Source organism: Tiliqua scincoides, chromosome 14 (genome assembly GCF_035046505.1).
Source record: "Tiliqua scincoides isolate rTilSci1 chromosome 14, rTilSci1.hap2, whole genome shotgun sequence".
Classification (NCBI taxonomy): Eukaryota; Metazoa; Chordata; class Lepidosauria; order Squamata; family Scincidae; genus Tiliqua; species Tiliqua scincoides.
This window is the reverse complement of record NC_089834.1, coordinates 8,177,088-8,196,684: the sequence shown is the minus strand read 5'-3', so window position 1 is coordinate 8,196,684 and position 19,597 is coordinate 8,177,088. Positions and strand designations below refer to the sequence as shown.

The 19,597-nt window shown below is 45.0% G+C and overlaps 1 protein-coding gene across 1 annotated transcript in view; it reads right to left on the bottom strand.

Moving 5' to 3' along the window:
• HIRA (histone cell cycle regulator) overlaps positions 1 to 19,597 on the bottom strand; it is a 53,701-nt gene that overhangs the window by 18,007 nt on the left and 16,097 nt on the right. Inside the window, exons 4-13 of the mRNA XM_066609633.1 lie at positions 19,465 to 19,555; positions 18,669 to 18,763; positions 18,332 to 18,427; positions 17,081 to 17,241; positions 15,218 to 15,385; positions 13,513 to 13,626; positions 10,501 to 10,571; positions 3,663 to 3,768; positions 2,917 to 3,138; positions 282 to 367 (exon numbers count right to left, since the gene is read on the bottom strand). Of these exons, the coding sequence (XP_066465730.1) occupies positions 282 to 367; positions 2,917 to 3,138; positions 3,663 to 3,768; positions 10,501 to 10,571; positions 13,513 to 13,626; positions 15,218 to 15,385; positions 17,081 to 17,241; positions 18,332 to 18,427; positions 18,669 to 18,763; positions 19,465 to 19,555 (1,210 nt within the window). The remainder of the gene's footprint in view (positions 1 to 281; positions 368 to 2,916; positions 3,139 to 3,662; positions 3,769 to 10,500; positions 10,572 to 13,512; positions 13,627 to 15,217; positions 15,386 to 17,080; positions 17,242 to 18,331; positions 18,428 to 18,668; positions 18,764 to 19,464; positions 19,556 to 19,597) is intronic.

Below are 19,597 nucleotides of genomic sequence, written 5' to 3'. Positions count from 1 at the left end.
AACTGAGAAAACATGCATCTGTTTCAATCATTCTCTGGGTTTTCTTTTGAAAAGCAAACAGGTATAGTTCGGTATGCGCCCATTGCGGTTTCTAGCTTCAAAGCAGCGACATTTTAATAGCTGAATTTTATCAGATTATGGTAGAACAAACCAATGTGCTGTCACATCTCGTAACCAAACCTAAACACTTTGAACACAGATGGAAATGCATTTTATTTTGAGCGCTACGACTCAGAAAGATGGCAAGGCAGAAGGGAAAGCAAAATCTGTCCCAGGTATACCCAGTGTCCAGCTGAGCTATGCAGAGAGGCGTGATTCTTCTCCGACCATCCGCAGTCCGGGTTTCCACTTGTTTCTTTAAGAGGTTCTGTTGAAAGACAAGCAATGATTGACTTTTTTAATCATTGCTAGAAAGGTCTATCAAGATACAGTACATCAGCGGTTCTCAGACGTTTTAGCAACAGGGCCCACATTTTAGAACGACAATCTCTCAGGACCCACCGGAAGTGACGTCATTAACCTGGAAGTGATGTCGTGCCCAGAAATAACATCATCAAGCTACCTTTTTTTACTGCCCGCTACATGTTGTGTCACGCAAGAAATTTCTAGGTCCATTGCTAGCTAGGATGCAGGGCTGGGAGGATTCAACCATGCTTCAGTCTCTCCTTTCCACTCCTGATCCTGAGACTCTGGATAATGTTGCTTCCTTTTTATCTGGGGTAATAGCCAGGCAGAGCCCTGGGACTCTGGGCAGTGACTGATGTTTATGCTTATGTTGTGTTGTCTTTGTATATTCCTGTTCTGTTCTTTCTCTGTATTTTATGCCAATAAAGGTCTTACTGAACTGAACTGAACATCATCAAGCAGGAAAATTTTTAGCAGCTAACATACAACAAAATCAAATTAAGTAAGTAAATTTAGAGTTTACAAGTTTAAAAAATTTATTTAAAAGAAAGAAGAACCCTCCTAAACCTCCCAAGCAGTTGCTGATCTGTTTAAAATAAATTGCCCAAACATCCCAAAGGCTGCAACCCTATCCACACTTACCTGGGAGTAAGCCCCACTGACTATCATTGTTAAAAGCATATACAGGTGGAGCCTGTTTATCTGCAGATTTTATATCCACAGATCTGGCTCAACATGGGTCCCCCAGAGCCACGTTGAGCCAGTTTTGGCTCTACCTGAACCATCTGAAGGGAACTGGAGCTCTTCTCTGGTCACCAAAGGAGGGCTTTCTGAAGCCCACAGAGGCCATGTCCACCCACAGCCTCTTTGGGCTTCAGAATGGTTGAAAAGGTAAAAAAAAAATGCTCTGAAGAAAAACTGGATGTGATGTTTTTAATGTCTTATAAGGCATTAGGAAGGGGAAGCCCTCCAGGAGCTCTGGTTCCCTTCAAAGGGTCTAAGAGGATGAAAACCATGGATTTGCTTTTCTACAAGGGGAAGGTCCAAGAACAGATCCTTTGCAGATACCAAGGCCCCACTTGAATATAGTAGCCTGCTAAAAATACAGATCTGAAACATTTCTCCAAATGCAGTCACATACCAAGGTAGCATTAAGTCTAATATACTAAAAACAAAATACACGCTGAAATGAATGGGGACCTACCTAGTGCGTCCCGACCCACTATTTGAGATACACTGAAATGGTCAATATATCCCTCCCTTATTTTCTCCCATTGTTGATTTTAGATCGGAAGCTCCTAAGGGGCAGGTCCAATCTTTTTCACCCTGTGTAACTTGGTAAGGCTACACATGCACTGACAATTCTGAATACATGAGCAGGGTATGCTTCAAATGTGAAAGTCCAAGTTATTTGAGTTGAACCATTCATCCATCAAAGAGAGGCCACTGAAAAGGGGTTTTTACGTAATGGCTACATATACACAACAATCCACTGTTAAGCAACCTGTTCAGATGCAGAGTCTTGAGCTTGAGTGATCAATTTTTTCTTTCCCTTCAATGCATAAGGGAAGAGATTGAAAGCTCTCACTTCTGGTGTAGCGTAAACCACGCTTTCTCATTATGTCCACATTCAGGAAACCGTGGCTTCCTCTAACCACAACTGGTTTCAGAGCCTAGCTTGTGAACTTACTATGGCTAGAATAAAATGCATTTTCCCGAATTAGGGCACAATGGGAAACTGTGGTCTATTCTACAGGAAAAGCTTTAGATCCCCACTCCTTGTGCATGGAGGCAAAGGCAAGGAGAGTCCATGAGCCTGAGGCTAGGCTCATGGCCGACATGCTAAATCGTGCATTAATGTTCTGTGCATGCAGGCCATTGACTTTTTAACAAAGCTACAACCAGCCATAAATGTCTATTCTTCCGCTCACAGCCCATCGCATTTTCCTTGCCCTTGTCTCCTCCTTACACTGGTAGCAGTCTCTCAGAAAGACCATGGATTCACTTCCTACCTCCTTGCCTTCCTCCGTTTTCTTTGATGGCACCTTCTATTTAGAATTTGCTGACATCCACATGATCCACATTATCTTGCGCTTAGTGCATCTTTACAGCCACATCTTTTCTCCATGGCCTTCCGAGTTGACTGTACTTACTGTAATTATTGCTTAAGATCTTCGAGCTTGCTTTGTTCACAAGTTTCCTCCCCCCCCTCCCTTTTGTGTTTGTAAACTCAGATTATTTATTTATTAGATTCGTATTTTGCCTTTCTCCCCGAAGGGCACCCAAGCAGGACTTGCCAATGTTAATTTTATGTATACAAAGAATCTTATTTCTTAGATGCTTAAGTCACCATCATCAGCTTATTGGACATATGGTACCCAAGGACCAAGTTCCCTACAGCCATCTCTGTATGTTGTAAAAAAGGACTAACAAAATCTGGCCATGAATATTATTGTGATATTCCCAAGTTTTGTAAGTGATGGACATGGACTGCCACCCTGAGTTCTCTACCTTCCTAATGTCCTCCAAGGTCTCCCCGTTCACCATGCTTGCCACTTTTGGAGCTGCTGTTGCAGAGCCGGTTGCATCCCTTACTGAGTCGTTCTTCTGGTCCACCTGCTGCCGCCTCTGCTGGAACTTCAGCATCTCTGGATTCTCAATGATGGTGGTAGACAACTGGGCCTCGGTCATGATAGCCAAACTTTTACCATACGTGGACTGATGGATATTGCTCTAAGAGGATACAGAAACAGAAACAGCTGATTATAGAACATGCTCAGACCTTGGTAGGAAGAGACGAAGAATTTGGACACAGATGCAATCTCCAGGCAATGTAAACAAAGTCCATCATTTTGATTTTATAGTCAATGATTTTAGCTCAACTTTTCGGCCAATCTAGTTGACTTTCACTGCTATTTGTTGTTCTAGGTGCTGCCGAAAAATAGGCTAAATGCAGGAGGTCCCAGTGACAGGAAACACTCTAGCTCAGCACCCACTCAGATCTACTCCATACTTCCTCTCCTGTTGTACTCTCCTCTTTTTCAGATCCAACAAGCAGAAGCAATGGTGGGAAGTCGGGACACTGGAGCAGAGCTGGCCTCGTTGGTGGGGGACCCCCTCATTTCTACCCACTCGCTTCCACTGCTCCTGCTCCCACTCCCTGGATTGGAAAACATTTAGCCCCACCACTCTCCTCTCCCCCCCTCCTCAACCCTTGCTTCATTAGCAAGCCCACCCTATATATAATGGCATGATACCTTCTCCTCCTCACTCAATGGGTCACCAAGTTCATCCTGGGAAAAATCCAAAAAGGCTACTGATCCATCCATGGAACAAACCAAGATTCCAAGTCCATTTAAGGTCCTGAAAAGTAGAGAAACCCAGAATTTTTATATCAGATGGTGGAAAAAACAACCGGGATGGGGGAGGCAACAGCCATCACGCTGACCATAAACACATCTAGGAAGACATCCATCAACTAGCACCATGGACTGCCTAGCAGAACCTCACCTCAGCTCAGGACAACCAAGTTCAATCCAAGCAGTCACACCTAGAGCAAGCATTTCCCATGGCACTCAGAGGTTGATGCTCCTTCCCACACCACAAGGGTAGCGTGAGAGGGTACGGTGTGAGTAATCTACCCTGCAATTCCCATGCTTGCACAGACTCCTTCCACATGATCCAAGGCTTCTAGATTCACCCTGGCGGAGAGGGAAAGTGCGATTCCAACTCCATCAGGGCAACACAAGTATCAGATCTAATTTTAACTCCGCAGAATGTTTTGCAAAAGATTGCAATATTCAGATACCGCAGCAGGGAGCCAACGTGAAACCCAAACAAAGAACGCTGGAGCTGAACTGTTTGGCCTATCCCTGCTCTTCCAATGACCTTGGATTCTGCCCAGTCTGGGTCCAGAGCAAGGCATGCTACAAACTGTGTTGCGAGCCAAGTCATGGAACTGAAGTCAGAGACATTTCTACCTACACAGATATTTTTATTAGGCAAACACTGGCGTGGAAGTGAGTGACTAATCCTTCGCAGAGTTCAGTGCCCTTCATTCAGCCCATTCAATCAATGTGTTTAGGCTTGCTGAATTCTACAGAGGTGGCAGCTACATGCTACACAGAATTCTTCCTTGTCCAGAAACACTCCTGGGTATCTTGAAATCATGATACCTACACCACTGCTCCAGTTTCTGCAATCAAATATCAGAAAGGCGCTGTAGTTAGAGCAGAACCCCTGAAGGGAGGTGGCTCTGGCTTCTCCAGGACATTCTGGGAAAGGCCCATGCCAGAAACCCTAGAGAGCTACTGCCAGTCAGTGCAGGCAACGCAGAACAGGTCAGACAAAGGTCCAGACTCAGCAGAGCAGCTTCCTACATGATCGTTTCACTTAGTTGTTTTTCTAAGAAAAAGAGCAATTACCAAAACTGAACTATTAATGTCATTTCTATATAATAACCATTATCGCATCATTGCAACTTTAATAAAAACTCATGACCTAGTAGGAGAAACTGCAGAGAGTAGCAGTTAAAGCAGCGGTTCCCAAGCTGTGGGTCCGAGACCCACCAGTGGGTCATGATGACCCAATTATTGTTGGGTTGAGAAACTAACAGTGCAGATTAGACTACGTGCATTGAGGATTAAAACAAGCTGCTACTGGAGGGGGCTGGAGCACTGCTCCCCCATTACCATTATAGCCACAACTCTTTGCATTTATTAAAAAAGGCAGAGCCTCTAAGGCAGGGATGTCAAGCATGTTTCATACAAAGGGCCAAAGTTAGCATTCATTGTGCCCGCTGAGGGTTGAAAGCGATGTCATTAACCAGGAAGCGAAGCAGTTGATCAGGTCATGACCAGAAATAAGCACTTTTTTCTCACTTAAGAACCCATTAGCTGCAAACGACAGAAGAGAAAATGTGCAAATCTTGTTCACAATTTGAAGGTATGAGAACACCCAATTACCATGCTGGGAGAGCCCACTTGTAACCAGGGGACTGGATAAACTGCTTCCGGGGGCTGCATTAGGAACCACAGACTTTTTGTTTGACGCCCCTGGTCTAGGGCCTCCAAAAAGTTTGAGAACCACCGAGAGCACTGGACTGGGAACGTCCAGTCTCAATTCCCTTCTCAGCCACAAAGTCTACTGGGTGACCTTGGGCCTGCTTCTCTTCCTTACAGCCCAACCACCCTCATGGGGAGGGGAGAGAAGAGACCTTATCTCCTTGTTGGAAAGGTGGGAATAAAAATATAATATAATAAAAATGCAACCACTTTACAATAAAGTCGTCTGCATTTGCTAGCTTCAAAACAGCAATAAGATGCAAAACCAAACCTTGTGTTTGGCTAGATTAATTAGAGCCAAACTGGTAAATCAAAACCACCTTTTAAGCCTTGTTCTCACCAGCCACTCCTTACTGCTCTGCCCCCCCCCCGCCCCACTTTTTTAAACCACAGTGAACAGATTGGGCCCAGTGCAGGACTCAGGCTTGCTTTCTGCCTCCTTCTCCCTACAAGAGGATGTTGCACAATTTTCAACCACCAGGGGGAGCAACTGCAAAGATCAAAGGGAACATTCTCCCCTACTGCAGCTGAAGTAGCACAGAACCGCCAGGTGGAAAGGAGGTATTATTGCACAACAATTAATCTTAACACAGAAGCCACAATCATACTTTGACCAACCCACCAGCATTTTAATTAAATGCTACCCCCCCCGTAACAACAGCAAATAATTTTAACTATTAATTTAAATTTTAAATTAAACAGAAATTTAAATAACATTTGCAAATATTTTTTCCCTCCAGCGTGAAAACTCTTTAAGAGTTATGTACGAAAAGAATATATTCTTTTTTCTATAAATTACCTGCTGCCCCCAGAAGAGCATAAGAACAGCCCCACTGGATCAGGCCATAGGCCCATCTCGTCCAGCTTCCTGTATCTCACAGGGGCCCACCAAATGCCCCAGGGAGCACACCAGATAACAAGAGACCTGCAAGGCATTCTGGGAATTGTAGTTAAGAACATAAGAACAGCCCCACTGGATCAGGCCATAGGCCCATCTCGTCCAGCTTCCTGTATCTCACAGCGGCCCACCAAATGCCCCAGGGAGCACACCAGATAACAAGAGACCTGCAAGGCATTCTGGGAATTGTAGTTAAGAACATAAGAACAGCCCCACTGGATCAGGCCATAGGCCCATCTCGTCCAGCTTCCTGTATCTCACAGCGGCCCACCAAATGCCCCAGGGAGCACACCAGATAACAAGAGACCTGCAAGGCATTCTGGGAATTGTAGTTAAGAACATAAGAACAGCCCCACTGGATCAGGCCATAGGCCCATCTAGTCCAGCTTCCTGTATCTCACAGCGGCCCACCAAATGCCCCAGGGAGCACACCAGATAACAAGAGACCTGCAAGGCATTCTGGGAATTGTAGTTAAGAACATAAGAACAGCCCCACTGGATCAGGCCATAGGCCCATCTAGTCCAGCTTCCTGGATCTCACAGCGGCCCACCAAATGCCCCAGGGAGCACACCAGATAACAAGAGACCTGCAAGGCATTCTGGGAATTGTAGTTAAGAACATAAGAACAGCCCCACTGGATCAGGCCATAGGCCCATCTCGTCCAGCTTCCTGTATCTCACAGCGGCCCACCAAATGCCCCAGGGAGCACACCAGATAACAAGAGACCTGCAAGGCATTCTGGGAATTGTAGTTAAGAACATAAGAACAGCCCCACTGGATCAGGCCATAGGCCCATCTCGTCCAGCTTCCTGTATCTCACAGCGGCCCACCAAATGCCCCAGGGAGCACACCAGATAACAAGAGACCTGCAAGGCATTCTGGGAACTGTAGTTAAGAACATAAGAACAGCCCCACTGGATCAGGCCATAGGCCCATCTAGTCCAGCTTCCTGTATCTCACAGCGGCCCACCAAATGCCCCAGGGAGCACACCAGATAACAAGAGACCTGCAAGGCATTCTGGGAATTGTAGTTAAGAACATAAGAACAGCCCCACTGGATCAGGCCATAGGCCCATCTCGTCCAGCTTCCTGTATCTCACAGCGGCCCACCAAATGCCCCAGGGAGCACACCAGATAACAAGAGACCTGCAAGGCATTCTGGGAATTGTAGTTAAGAACATAAGAACAGCCCCACTGGATCAGGCCATAGGCCCATCTAGTCCAGCTTCCTGGATCTCACAGCGGCCCACCAAATGCCCCAGGGAGCACACCAGATAACAAGAGACCTGCAAGGCATTCTGGGAATTGTAGTTAAGAACATAAGAACAGCCCCACTGGATCAGGCCATAGGCCCATCTAGTCCAGCTTCCTGGATCTCACAGCGGCCCACCAAATGCCCCAGGGAGCACACCAGATAACAAGAGACCTGCAAGGCATTCTGGGAATTGTAGTTAAGAACATAAGAACAGCCCCACTGGATCAGGCCATAGGCCCATCTAGTCCAGCTTCCTGGATCTCACAGTGGCCCACCAAAAGCCCCAGGGTGCACACCAGATAACAAGAGACCTGCAAGGCATTCTGGGAATTGTAGTTAAGAACATAAGAACAGCCCCACTGGATCAGGCCAGAGGCCCATCTAGTCCAGCTTCCTGGATCTCACAGCGGCCCACCAAATGCCCCAGGAAGCACACCAGATCACAAGAGACCTCATCCTGGTGTCCTCCCTTGCATCTGGCATTCTGACATCACCCATTTCTAAAATCAGGAGGTTGCGCATACACATCATGGCTTGTATCCCGTAATGGATTTTTCCTTCAGAAACATGTCCAATCCCCTTTTAAAAGCGTCTAGGCTAGACGCCAGCACCACATCCTGTGGCAAGGAGTTCCACAGACCGACCACGCGCTGAGTAAAGAAATATTTTCTTTTGTCTGTCCTAACCCTCCCAACACTCAATTTTAGTGGATGTCCCCTGGTTCTGGTGTTATGTGAGAGTGTAAAGAGCATCTCTCTATCCACTCTGTCCATCCCCCGCATAATTTTGTACGTCTCAATCATGTCCCCCTCAGGCGTCTCTTTTCTAGGCTGAAGAGGCCCAAACGCCGTAGCCTTTCCTCATAAGGAAGGTGCCCCAGCCCCGTAATCATCTTAGTCGCTCTCTTTTGCACCTTTTCCATTTCCACTATGTCTTTTTTGAGATGCGGCAACCAGAACTGGACACAATACTCCAGGTGTGGCCTTACCATAGATTTGTACAACAGCATTACAATATTAGCCGTTTTGTTCTCAATACCCTTCCTAATGATCCCAAGCATAGAATTGGCCTTCTTCACTGCCGCCGCACATTGGGTCGACACTTTCATCGACCTGTCCACCACCACCCCAAGATCTCTCTCCTGATCTGTCACAGACAGCTCAGAACCCATCAGCCTATATCTAAAGTTTTGATTTTTTGCCCCAATGTGCATGACTTTACGCTTACTGACATTGAAGCGCATCTGCCATTTTGCTGCCCATTCTGCCAGTCTGGCAGCAAGACTGATGATGCGGCCCCTGGCAGTTGAAGTTTTTGAGAACCCTGCTCTAACAGGTCTATGGCAGTGTTTCTCAACCAGTGGTACAGGTACAACCAGTGGTACTTGAGGTGGTGTCTGGTGGTACTTGCAGGACCCCTGGACACCTGTTGCCCAGCAGCGAGACCAGGAATGCGACACAACAAACAGAGGTAGGAGGCTTGGCTCAGCAGGCAGAGCACTAAGAATGCTTTTCTACACTTGATAAAGCACTCCCGTCCACCCCGAGTCTCTTACTGGTGTTTGTCACATCACATCCAGGCTCCCACCCCACCTGGGGTAGATGTCACTGCCAGTTACTTCCGGCGCTACTTTGAATAGGTGGAGTGATACAGTGGAGGACAAACGTTGAGAAACACAGGTCTACGGTACTTAATATCCATATGCCTAGCCAACACTAGGCTAGCTCACACTAGCCTAACTCACAAACTAACACTAACTCACAAAGAGAGTCTGGTCCAACAACCTAACACTAACCACCTTTCAGAGCGCGATACCATAGTCTTTCGAGACTGAAGGTTGCCAACATGATGAGCCAACACTAAGGGGATGGTGGGAGCATTGCTCAAGTCCCTGCTTTGTATGTAGAAGGTGCCAAGTCCAATCTCTGGCAGCATCTCAGAAAAGTGAAGTGAGACGTGCTGTGGCCGCACCAGCGCATAGGACACTGTGCTAGAGGGATCCAAGGTCTGACTCAGAAGGCAGCTTCATACATATTCACCCTGGGCAAATAAAGTGTGTCTGGAACACAATAGAAAGTGCATCATGCCCCATTTGCTTTTCATTAACTCATCTGTTACTACAATTCTCAAACTCTAAAAAAAAAAGACAAATGTCTGAGGTGGTGTTGCAGAACCATAAGGGCCAAGGAGGCTCCTTTGTCAATAGTAAAAGGAATCATCTCCTTATGGAGAGCTATGGGTACTTCTAGGACACTTGGTGGGGATATGTACAACTGAGTAGAATCTTACTTTTCACATTTTTATACCACCTTCCTCCAAGCAGCTCACATGGCTCCTCCTCTCCTTTTGTCCACACAACAACCCTGTGAGTAGATTAAACTGAGAGTGACTGGCCCAAGGTCAACCAGGAAGCTTCATGGCTGAGTAGGGATTTGAACCTGGATCTTCCTTGGATTGTTCATTTCCCAGACCACTATACCATCCTAGCTCGAATTTCATTTTTGAAACCCACAGTTTTTAACCTCTCACAAGTTTATTTCTTTATCAAGAGAGGGCCATCAATCTGCATGTCACTTTGTAATAGAATAGAAGCTAGGACTCTGCCCCAAGAGGTTCCCATCTAGAAATAGACACAAGGGAGACAACAGAGAGTGGGGAGAGGAGTCAGGGAAAGTATACACAATTATTTCATTGGCATGTCCTTTGGCAACCTTTGGTCTGATCCAGGAGGACTCCTGTAATATTCTTGAACAGCAATGCAGAATAGAAAATTACAACATAAACTGGTTTCAAATGAGACTCAGCACGTGAGAAGAATTTTCAACCAACAGACTTTCAGGCCCACTGATATTTCTTGTCTTAATTAAAGCCAGCTTACCAGGAGATATCCATGATGGACTTGTCAAACAGTTCGTGTATGACAACCAAAGGCCTTTTCAGACATGTAAGCTAAAATAAAGCAAGAAAAATAGTTCCAGGTCATGCACCAAATCCTACTCCTTTCTAGAATTTAACAGCACAATATACCATACAATGCATTAAGGAAAGTTAGCTGAATGGCTGATAATGGAAGATCTGGTGTGCTCAGAAAATATAGTTTCCTTCTTGCCCTAATTTCTGCTTTCCTTATAGAGACTACGACAGGGGTCTCTAAACTTTTCAGCCGAAGGGCCGGATCAAATATCCGGCATGGTGTCAAGGGCCGGAAAAAGAAATTAAATATAAAATTTAAATAAATACATTAGAGATGGAACTTGAATGAATAAATGGGCTAAAATGTCCAGGATTTCTCCAAGCACCAACACAGCCCAAGAAATAAAGCACATACATTTAAATGGACCCCCATTCCCCCACCCCACAAGCACAACTCTGGTTGTGTTTGGTCAGCTGGGCCAGAGGCTCTCAGGGGATCAGAGGCTGGCTGCGGGCCAGATAGAGGCACTCCGCAGGCCGCATCTGGCCCCTGGGCCGGGGTTTGGAGACCCCTGGTCTTCGAGATTCCACTAAATATCTCAGTTGTGCCTAGAATAATTAATCTCTGCTGTATTGACAGGTTAGGACCAAGGCACCTAAAGGACCTCCTCTCTCCTTATGAAACAGCCTGCCCCCATCATGAAGCTGGAAGCACAGCTGGCAATGACTAGAGGTTTTTGAAAAAAAATTTTTTTTGCAGACTTCGTGATATGAAAAAAAGAAAAAGGCAGAAAGTGGTGTTATGTTTTTATTCCAAGTTCTCATTTTTATTAATTTTATACACTTTAAAAGTGTACTAAGTAGGTGATATAAGAGATACAGTTTCAGTAGATGAAGCCATGGTACATTTCCAACTGGAAAAGTAATCTATTTTAATTTCTGGAAAATTAAACACCCAAATGTGGTGTTCTGCATTTTTATGTCATTATCAATGAAAACAAACACCTCTAGCAATGATATAAATAACAAGGCTTTCAAATGAAATGAACAACGTTTGGGCTGATAGGCCATGGTCAAGCAAAGCTGTTCTCACCTGAAATTTTGCCAACTACTTGATAGGCATTTTCAAAGGACGAAGCTACAGCAAGTAGCTCTTCAAGCTACCCAGTATAACTGACATAACTGAGTGTTCTGATCTTGGGTACAGTCCCAAGTACCTATTGTTCTACCTCATTTCTTAAAGTCCTGGATACCTGTATTTTTGAGCACTGGTAACATTTACATTCACTGTCTCCTCTCTCCTGTTTAATAAACCCACCATAACCACCTATAAACCCACCATCAAAGTACAAGAGGCTCTGCAATCGGCTAAGGATGCAAGAGATCTTCTCTCTATGACAGGAGCATATCGGGTCCCACGCAGTTATGGGCAGGTATACACTGGCACCACCATGAGGAGTATAAAAACATGGATAGCAGAACATGAGAGTTACAGCCAGTTACAACAAGCTGAAATCGGCCACTGCAGAGCAAGTAGCTAAGAATGGGCACAGAATGGATTTCAAGTTAACTCAGACACCGTCCACTGCCAGTCATTTTCATACTCATAGAGAGGCCATAGATATTTATAAACATCATAATAGCATGAACAGAAGGCATTGTGTGCAATTGACTCTTGGTTACCAGCACCCAAAAATACAAGTAACTGGGACTTTAAGAACCGAGACAGAACAACAGATGCTTGGGACTTGAGGATCAGAACATCAATTACATCTGTTTTAGTTTGAAGAGCTACTTGCTGTAGCTTCACCCTCTGAAAATGCCTACCAAAGTAGTAGGTGAAACATCAAATAAGAACAGCTTTATTCAACTATGGTTTATCAGGCCAAGCATTGCTCATTTCAATGTCACCAAAGATTCAAGAGGGAAGTCCTCTTGACAGGGTCCTTTGTGGTTGGACCACGGAATTCCCCGCCAGCAGGGATTAGGCTCCTCTCCGTCTGTCCTTCTTTTAGCTGCAGCTCAACACTTTTTCAGTACTTTTGCCGTCTGTTTAGCTTAGTTCATAGCCTGCTGACTTGATGGCTTTCAATATAGCTGCTGTATTTTTTCTAATTCTGCTGTTTCAATCTATTTTTTTTTATTTTATCATATCACCGGTTTTTAAATTTCATTGCCAGTCATCTTGGGTGCCCTGCAACTAGCAGGGCAGAGGCAAGATACAAATATTTTAAAAATAAATGCTGGATGCAGTTTTGCATCATCCCATCAACAACGAGGTGAATTGCCAGCATCACTTAATGAGGATTCTGCAGTGAACGAAAATATGATGCGGAAGTCCAGACACATCAATTCGTCCCAGAAACCATGCCACAGATTGCGAAGAGAGGGGTTAAGTGCAGAAATTTATCCCTCTTTAACTGCGATCTCAACATCTGCAGATTTGGGTACCGGCGGATGCCATGACCACAGACGCAGTGCTTCAGAACACCTCCTGGACCCGACCAGAAGGCGTTTCCAGTTCACACTGGAAACTTAGGGGTCGTATCTGGGAGGTGTTCTGAGGCATGGGGAGGCTATGTGCAGGAAACCTTCTTAGGAGGCTGGGAGGCCATGCACAACTCTGGAGGACCAGACACAGCCCTCAGGTTAAGTCTCCGCGGAGCTGCAACCTAGATCCTAGAACGGATCCCCCGTGGACACTGAGGGCCCACTGTACTTACAGTTCTGTTTCAGCAAACAGTGTTTCGCCTGCATGCACCAGAAAATTGTTGTTTGGAATACTATCAGGCTTTAAGAGCAGCTGTGAAAGTTGTCTACTCCCAAAGTAACAAATCCCAAAACAACTTCTGACATCAGAAACTGTACTGTAGTATTGCCTGTGCAAAGCTGACTGAAGACCAACCGATGAAATAAAAATAAGTATGAATGCCCATGGCGGCTAGGTGGAGAACATCAGCAAGAAGAGAACAGTTACCCAGACAGAAAGAGACCGGTCCTTACTGCCAACGGCACAGCAGCAATAAGGGCAGCTTGGCTTGGTTGAACTCCCGTTCTTTTGCTTCTTTTTAAAGATTTTGGGATTGAATTTCTGAAAAGAATGACCAAAGGATCCTCTTAGAGCTCATTAATTTTAAAAAATCAAGCTAATAATCATGTTCAGTTGCAATACAGTAGCAATAGCAATAATATATAGTATTGTGCTGGATACACTGATCTATCGTATGCAAACCTTGCACTTTGCAGGCAGCCATGGTCTCAGTTACTGTAGATGTCAGATTCATTGAGAATGCCATTGGCGTTGTCAGTTTCACTAGGAACATGTTAGAGTCACTCTGGATGCTACTACTTGAACTCTTAGAATTGTCAGATTCACTGAAAGTGCAGCTCTCGGTACATTTGGACTCTTATCTCAAGTTCACTCAGGACATTATCAGTGCTGTCACAGAAAGTGTCCCCTAACTTGCACCGTTTCAGACTTTTGTGGCAAGTCCAGGAACAGAACCCTCACAAATTCAGAGGCACTGCTGTATTTCAATCCTTATGGCAAATAGGGCTTGGTCCAAACAAAGGAGAAGAAATTAAACCTCAAAAAAATCCCTAATTCTTCCCTCCAACAGTACCTACTGAAGCTAACTGGGCTGCCTTCTGTGTCCAAGAGCAATCTTATCAATACATATTATGGATGTCAATATATATTATATTTCTTATATTTAGCAGGGGGAGAGCAACTGTCCCTCTTCATCCCAGCTTGGCATCTCTTCCAGCGGCTGTTGCTGGTGTCTCTTATGAATTTCTTTTTACAATGCCCTTTGGGGGGACAGGGAACTATTTATTGATTTGTCTTGCTATGTAAATTGCTTATTGAACTACTTTTTGTTGAAAAGTGGTACATAAACATTCTTATAATAAGAATAATACATCTCTGGTGCTTTATAGTACAGTGGAGAAGTATTTCACATGGGTAGAAAAGCAAGAGATGTCCCTTGCCGCCGCACCCCCACCCCCCCCCGTGAGTACCAAACACCACCAAAAGTCTCCTGTTCCAGGCTGGCTCAAATCCAGAACAGGAGCACTCCTACTGCAGGTTGATTACCTCTTATCTGGAAAACCGAAAACCAGAATGTTCCGAAATACAGAACTTTTTTGAAAGTTGACATGACCTCAGGTGCCGGCTAGCATGCATTCATAACAGGGTAAGAAATCATGGTTCAATGTACTCAAACTCAGTTTCATTCATAAAATTATTCAAAATATTGTATAAAATTATCTTCAGGCTATGTGTATAAGGTGTCTACGAAACAAATGAATTCAGTGTTTAGACTTGGGTCTCATCCCCCAGATAACTCATTATGTTTATGCAAATATTCCATAATCCAGAAAACTCCAAAATCAGAACACTTTTGGATCCTAAGCACTCCAGATAAGGGATACTCAACCCGTACAGCTGGGGATAAATGGCAACATTTGGCTTTGGGGGCAACCCTTGTTCTCTACATTTCAAGGACAGTTCAACATGATTCACGACGTTAAAAAGTGCTCTCTGGCTAGTCTAGCCTGCTCTCCTCAGGCCTTCCTCATCTGAAATGGGCCCTGCTGCATTCATCTAGAAGCTAGTCTACAACTCAAGGCTGAACTTCAGGGTGGGAAGCAAGGACAGGCAGCACTTGGGAGCAACTCACCACCACTGTCACTGCTTTGCGATGGCCCACAAAATCCATGTTGGTTTTCCACCCATCTCTTTCAATGATCTGTGCCGTAGGTCCAGAATTGTTCATGGCATGGGCAGAGACAAGGTAGTGCCCATCAGGGGACCAGCTGAGCCGCAAGACGTGCGTCGTCCCTCCACACTGAGAGGAAGTTAAAAAATACTAGTATCCAGGACTTTAAGGACTGGGATAGAACAATAGGTACTTGGGACTTTAAGATCAGAACACTCAATAAGAAAAACAGAAGAGAACTCAAGGGCTTTTTCAGTGCTCAGAAACACACAACCGATGAAACAGGACAATGTTACTTCTGATCATTTTCAGTGCTTGACTTTCAAGCACGCTACATGTGATTGACGCAACACCAATAATATATTCATACGTGCAGATAGCACTTGGCCACCAAGGCTTCCCAAGGGCACTCAGGTTGTGCATAACATTTCTTAGTTACCAAGTTTTCACTCTGCACTGAATGAACTCCTTTTAAAAGCGCACAAACACTTTCAAAACACAGCAAAGGCAACAAATGGGTATTAGATCCAGGCCATGAGTTTAGAACAGAGTTTAGAAGTTACTGTTATGGGGAAAAAACACAGACGCATGTGAATATAAATGGGCCAGAGGAATACTGCAAAATGCTCAGTTGGGAAGCACAGATCCAAGAACATTTAAGGCGAAAGAGAAAACCTCACCCCCACATCAAGTTGAGAAGCTGGTATCTCTGCGGGGTGGGGGAAAGAGGGGACAGTTTTGGACTGCAGCATACATTCTTTCCTCCCCTCCCTTCAACAGGTCCTTTAAGCATGTTTGTGCATCCCGTGCTGAGAAGGGATGGAGGAGGAAAGAGCACTTACTTACAGCACATGTCTACTCAGAAGCAAGCCCACTGAGTTCACTTGAACTCACACCAGGCAAGCATGGATTGCATGGTTGCCTGGAATAAGCATGCAGTCCATGCTTAGGATAGATTACATCATAAGGGTTAAGATTACAACCCCAGTGTCATGAATTTTAACTTCTTCTTTTTTTTGAAAAAATCTATTGCTTCCTTATTCTTGGATCAAATATTTTCTATCCTTTTGTTGTCACATTAACACTTGCCATCCCCTGAGGGCTGGGGATAAGAACAGGCCCTCAGTTTGGCTGGACTTGTTGTAAGAGGCAACTGAACAGCCACCGGGTAGATGGGACTCCCTAGCCTGGGAAGGCAGCTCATCTGAGAGGAGGAAAACTCTGATCCCAAACCTCCACTGCCTTGTGGCTACATCCAGTTATGGAAAAGGCTTCAGGAGTCAACCTCGAGGCAAAATCCGGAACCAGAGTCCCTGAGGCAGTCATGGCTGAACACAGTCACATTCTGGGAACTCCTGCGACGTTGCTGGAACCAACTGTATTGGCTTCTGCCTTTCCATTGGACCATTTGAGCGACGTGGAGAGGGGGGATTTGCTGCATGGGTAACAGTCTATCCTCCATATCTACTTTACCCAGCCTTTGTGCACTGGAGAGGACACTCTGTTCCAGAACACTATTCAGAGTGCGATACCATAGTCTTCCGAGACTGAAGGATGACAACAAGAACACTTGCCAGGTTTTCTATCACCCCAGGGTTTGAAATTGTGCTTTTAAATGCTTGCTCATATACAAAGCCTTATTTGATACCATTTACTGGTGACATGTGAGATTCTGGAGGGCACCAACAGTAGCAAACAAAACAAAGGCTCCTAAATTCTGGGGCTGGTTCTGGGGCTAGATATGAAGCAAATTTGTCTAGTCATGACTTAGGCAAGTCTCCAGGGCTTCTGTTGCTCTATACAATATCTCAACGCAGCACGTACTTCATCAAATGGTTTGGTAATGCTGGTTTCTAGCTGCCAGTCCATGGTCCTCCACACCTTCAAACTTCGGTCATCCGCTTGCGAGGCAATATATTTCCCAACGGGGTCCCAGGTGAGCCCCTTAACCAGGCCCGAGTGTCCCTTCAGAGTGGCAAGAATTTCTGCAAGCAGAAAAGAGACACAAAACATTAAAACCTACCTTTTATGCACTTTTCTGGAAGCAATTTAATAGTGAGTTTTAGGGGGTCCATCGGATTTATGAAAGCTGACAACATTCAGCATACGACTGAAAGTCAATCAAAGCTGGACTCCATGACTAAGAAACATTAGGCCCTTGGTATCTGCGGGGGATCCAGGAGGTCCTTGAGGCCCTCTAGATGGGGGCCCAGCACCCAGTCTTGAGTCAAATCCACAGGTGCCTAACACAGAGATTAGAAGGGCCAGCTGTACATGTTCACTAAGATAAATAATCCAGTAAGACTTGACAGAAAATTAGTTGTTAATCAAGGATATTTATATACCACTTCTCAATTAATTGCGTCACTAAGTCAGCCACATAAGTGTGAGAGACATCCTTCCACATGAATAAGATGGTGCCAAGAGTAAATATTTCATCTTGAGGATGTTGGACATGAGGACCAAAGAGATGAAAAGACTAATAAGAACATTAGAGCAGCCCTGCTGGATCATGCTAAAGGCCCACCTATTCCAGCTTCTGTATACAGGCCCACTTGCACTGGCCCACCAGTTGCCTTAGGGAGCACACAAGACCATAAGAGACCTGCGTCCTGTTGACACTCCCTTCCATCTGGCATTCAGAGACAGTCTGCTTCTAAAACCAGGAGGTTGCATACACCTATTATGACTTGTAACCTGTGATGGACTTTTCTTCTAGAAATGCGTCCAATCCTTTTTTTCTAGGCCAGGTGCCATCATTACATCCATAATATTATGTTTTAATCTGTTTTTAACCTGTTGTAAGCCGCCCTGGGTCCCTTTGGGAAGAAGGGCGGGGTATAAATAAAGTTTATTATTATTACATCCTGTGGCAAGGGGTTCCACAGATTAATCACACACTGGGTAAGTAAATAATTCCTCTGGGCAAGGCCACAGATAACACAGTGGAAGAGACACAAGAATAAAAGCACACTTCTTAGAATGTATCTGTGCCCATCCACACTTTTGAAGCATCTGGAAGAAGGCCGTTTTCAGTTTGGGACCTTCTGAATTCTACCCAGCTATGAATCATACCTGGGAATTTCACAGCATTCCAGATGACCACAGTATTATCCACACTGCAAGAGGCCAGCCAAGCATCATGCGGAGACCAGGCCACATCCATGACATCTACAGAGAATACAAACACTTTCTGCTGAGATATGCCCTTGTGAAAACACAGGCCCAACACCAACCAACTACCCTAGTACTCATTTAAGTGCTTTGAGCTTCCATTTCCTAAACTGAAATGCACAGCGCGCCTAACAAGACCTAAAATTCCAGAGTCAAACTTCGAGCAAATGGAAGCTATCTTCAGAGATCAAGCCTGGCACACTGTGATAGTTCTCCCCCCAGAGTTTCACACACTTACCCCCTGAATGGCTTCTAAGAATAGAGACACACCTCCACTGTTCTACATTGGCAAGCTTGCTACTGGAACCAAAGACTGTGCTAGGTCCAATGTAGCTGTTAAAGAGAGGAGCAAGAATTACAAAAGGTTGCCATACTGCAGTATAGTCACTTGTGAAATATAAAACACAGCAGTTTAATAAAGAAACAAGAGGAACGGCTTTCAACTTCTGTCTTAGAGATGGGGCATGTGAGCCTGGCTGCCTCCTCAACCCTTTGAAATCAGTTTACAATTGTGTTTAACAAACGTTACAGACCCATTTCTCGTCTCAAGTTTCCCAATTCTTGTAATGCTACAATTCTTGCATTCAAACCCATATGGATTTGTGTCTTATGAAAGAGAAGACAGACAATAACAGGTAAGCTCAGACAAATGATTCTGAGCCCAATCCTATCCAAATTTCCAGTGCCAGTGCTGATGTGCCAATGGGGTATGCACTGCTTCGGAGAGGCAGTCACAAGAGGCATCCTCAAGGTATGAGAACTTTTGTTCCCTTACCCCAGGGCTGCATTGCAACTGCAACGGTGCTGGAAAGTTGGATAGGATTGGGCCCTCAGTCATGAATGCATCCTGAACCTGCCCTTTCTCTCCTTCATTCACAGGCCATGGAAAGCTTGGTTTGCCAGAACACAGCTACATGGTCCATCCCAACCTGGAACTTAGCCGCAGTTTACAAGCCACAATTAAACCAATATTTGAAACCAAGAGGATGGATGAAAGGTGGTAGAAAAAAAAAACAAAAAACAGAAATGCTTACGCAGTTCTCTTCCAAATCATGATCAGTTTGTCATCTCCTCCTGAAGCCAGGTACAGTCCATTGTTTGACCACCGCACACAGTTCACACACGCTAGAAGGAAAAATAAAGGAGGGGGCAAGCTCTAAAAGTCAG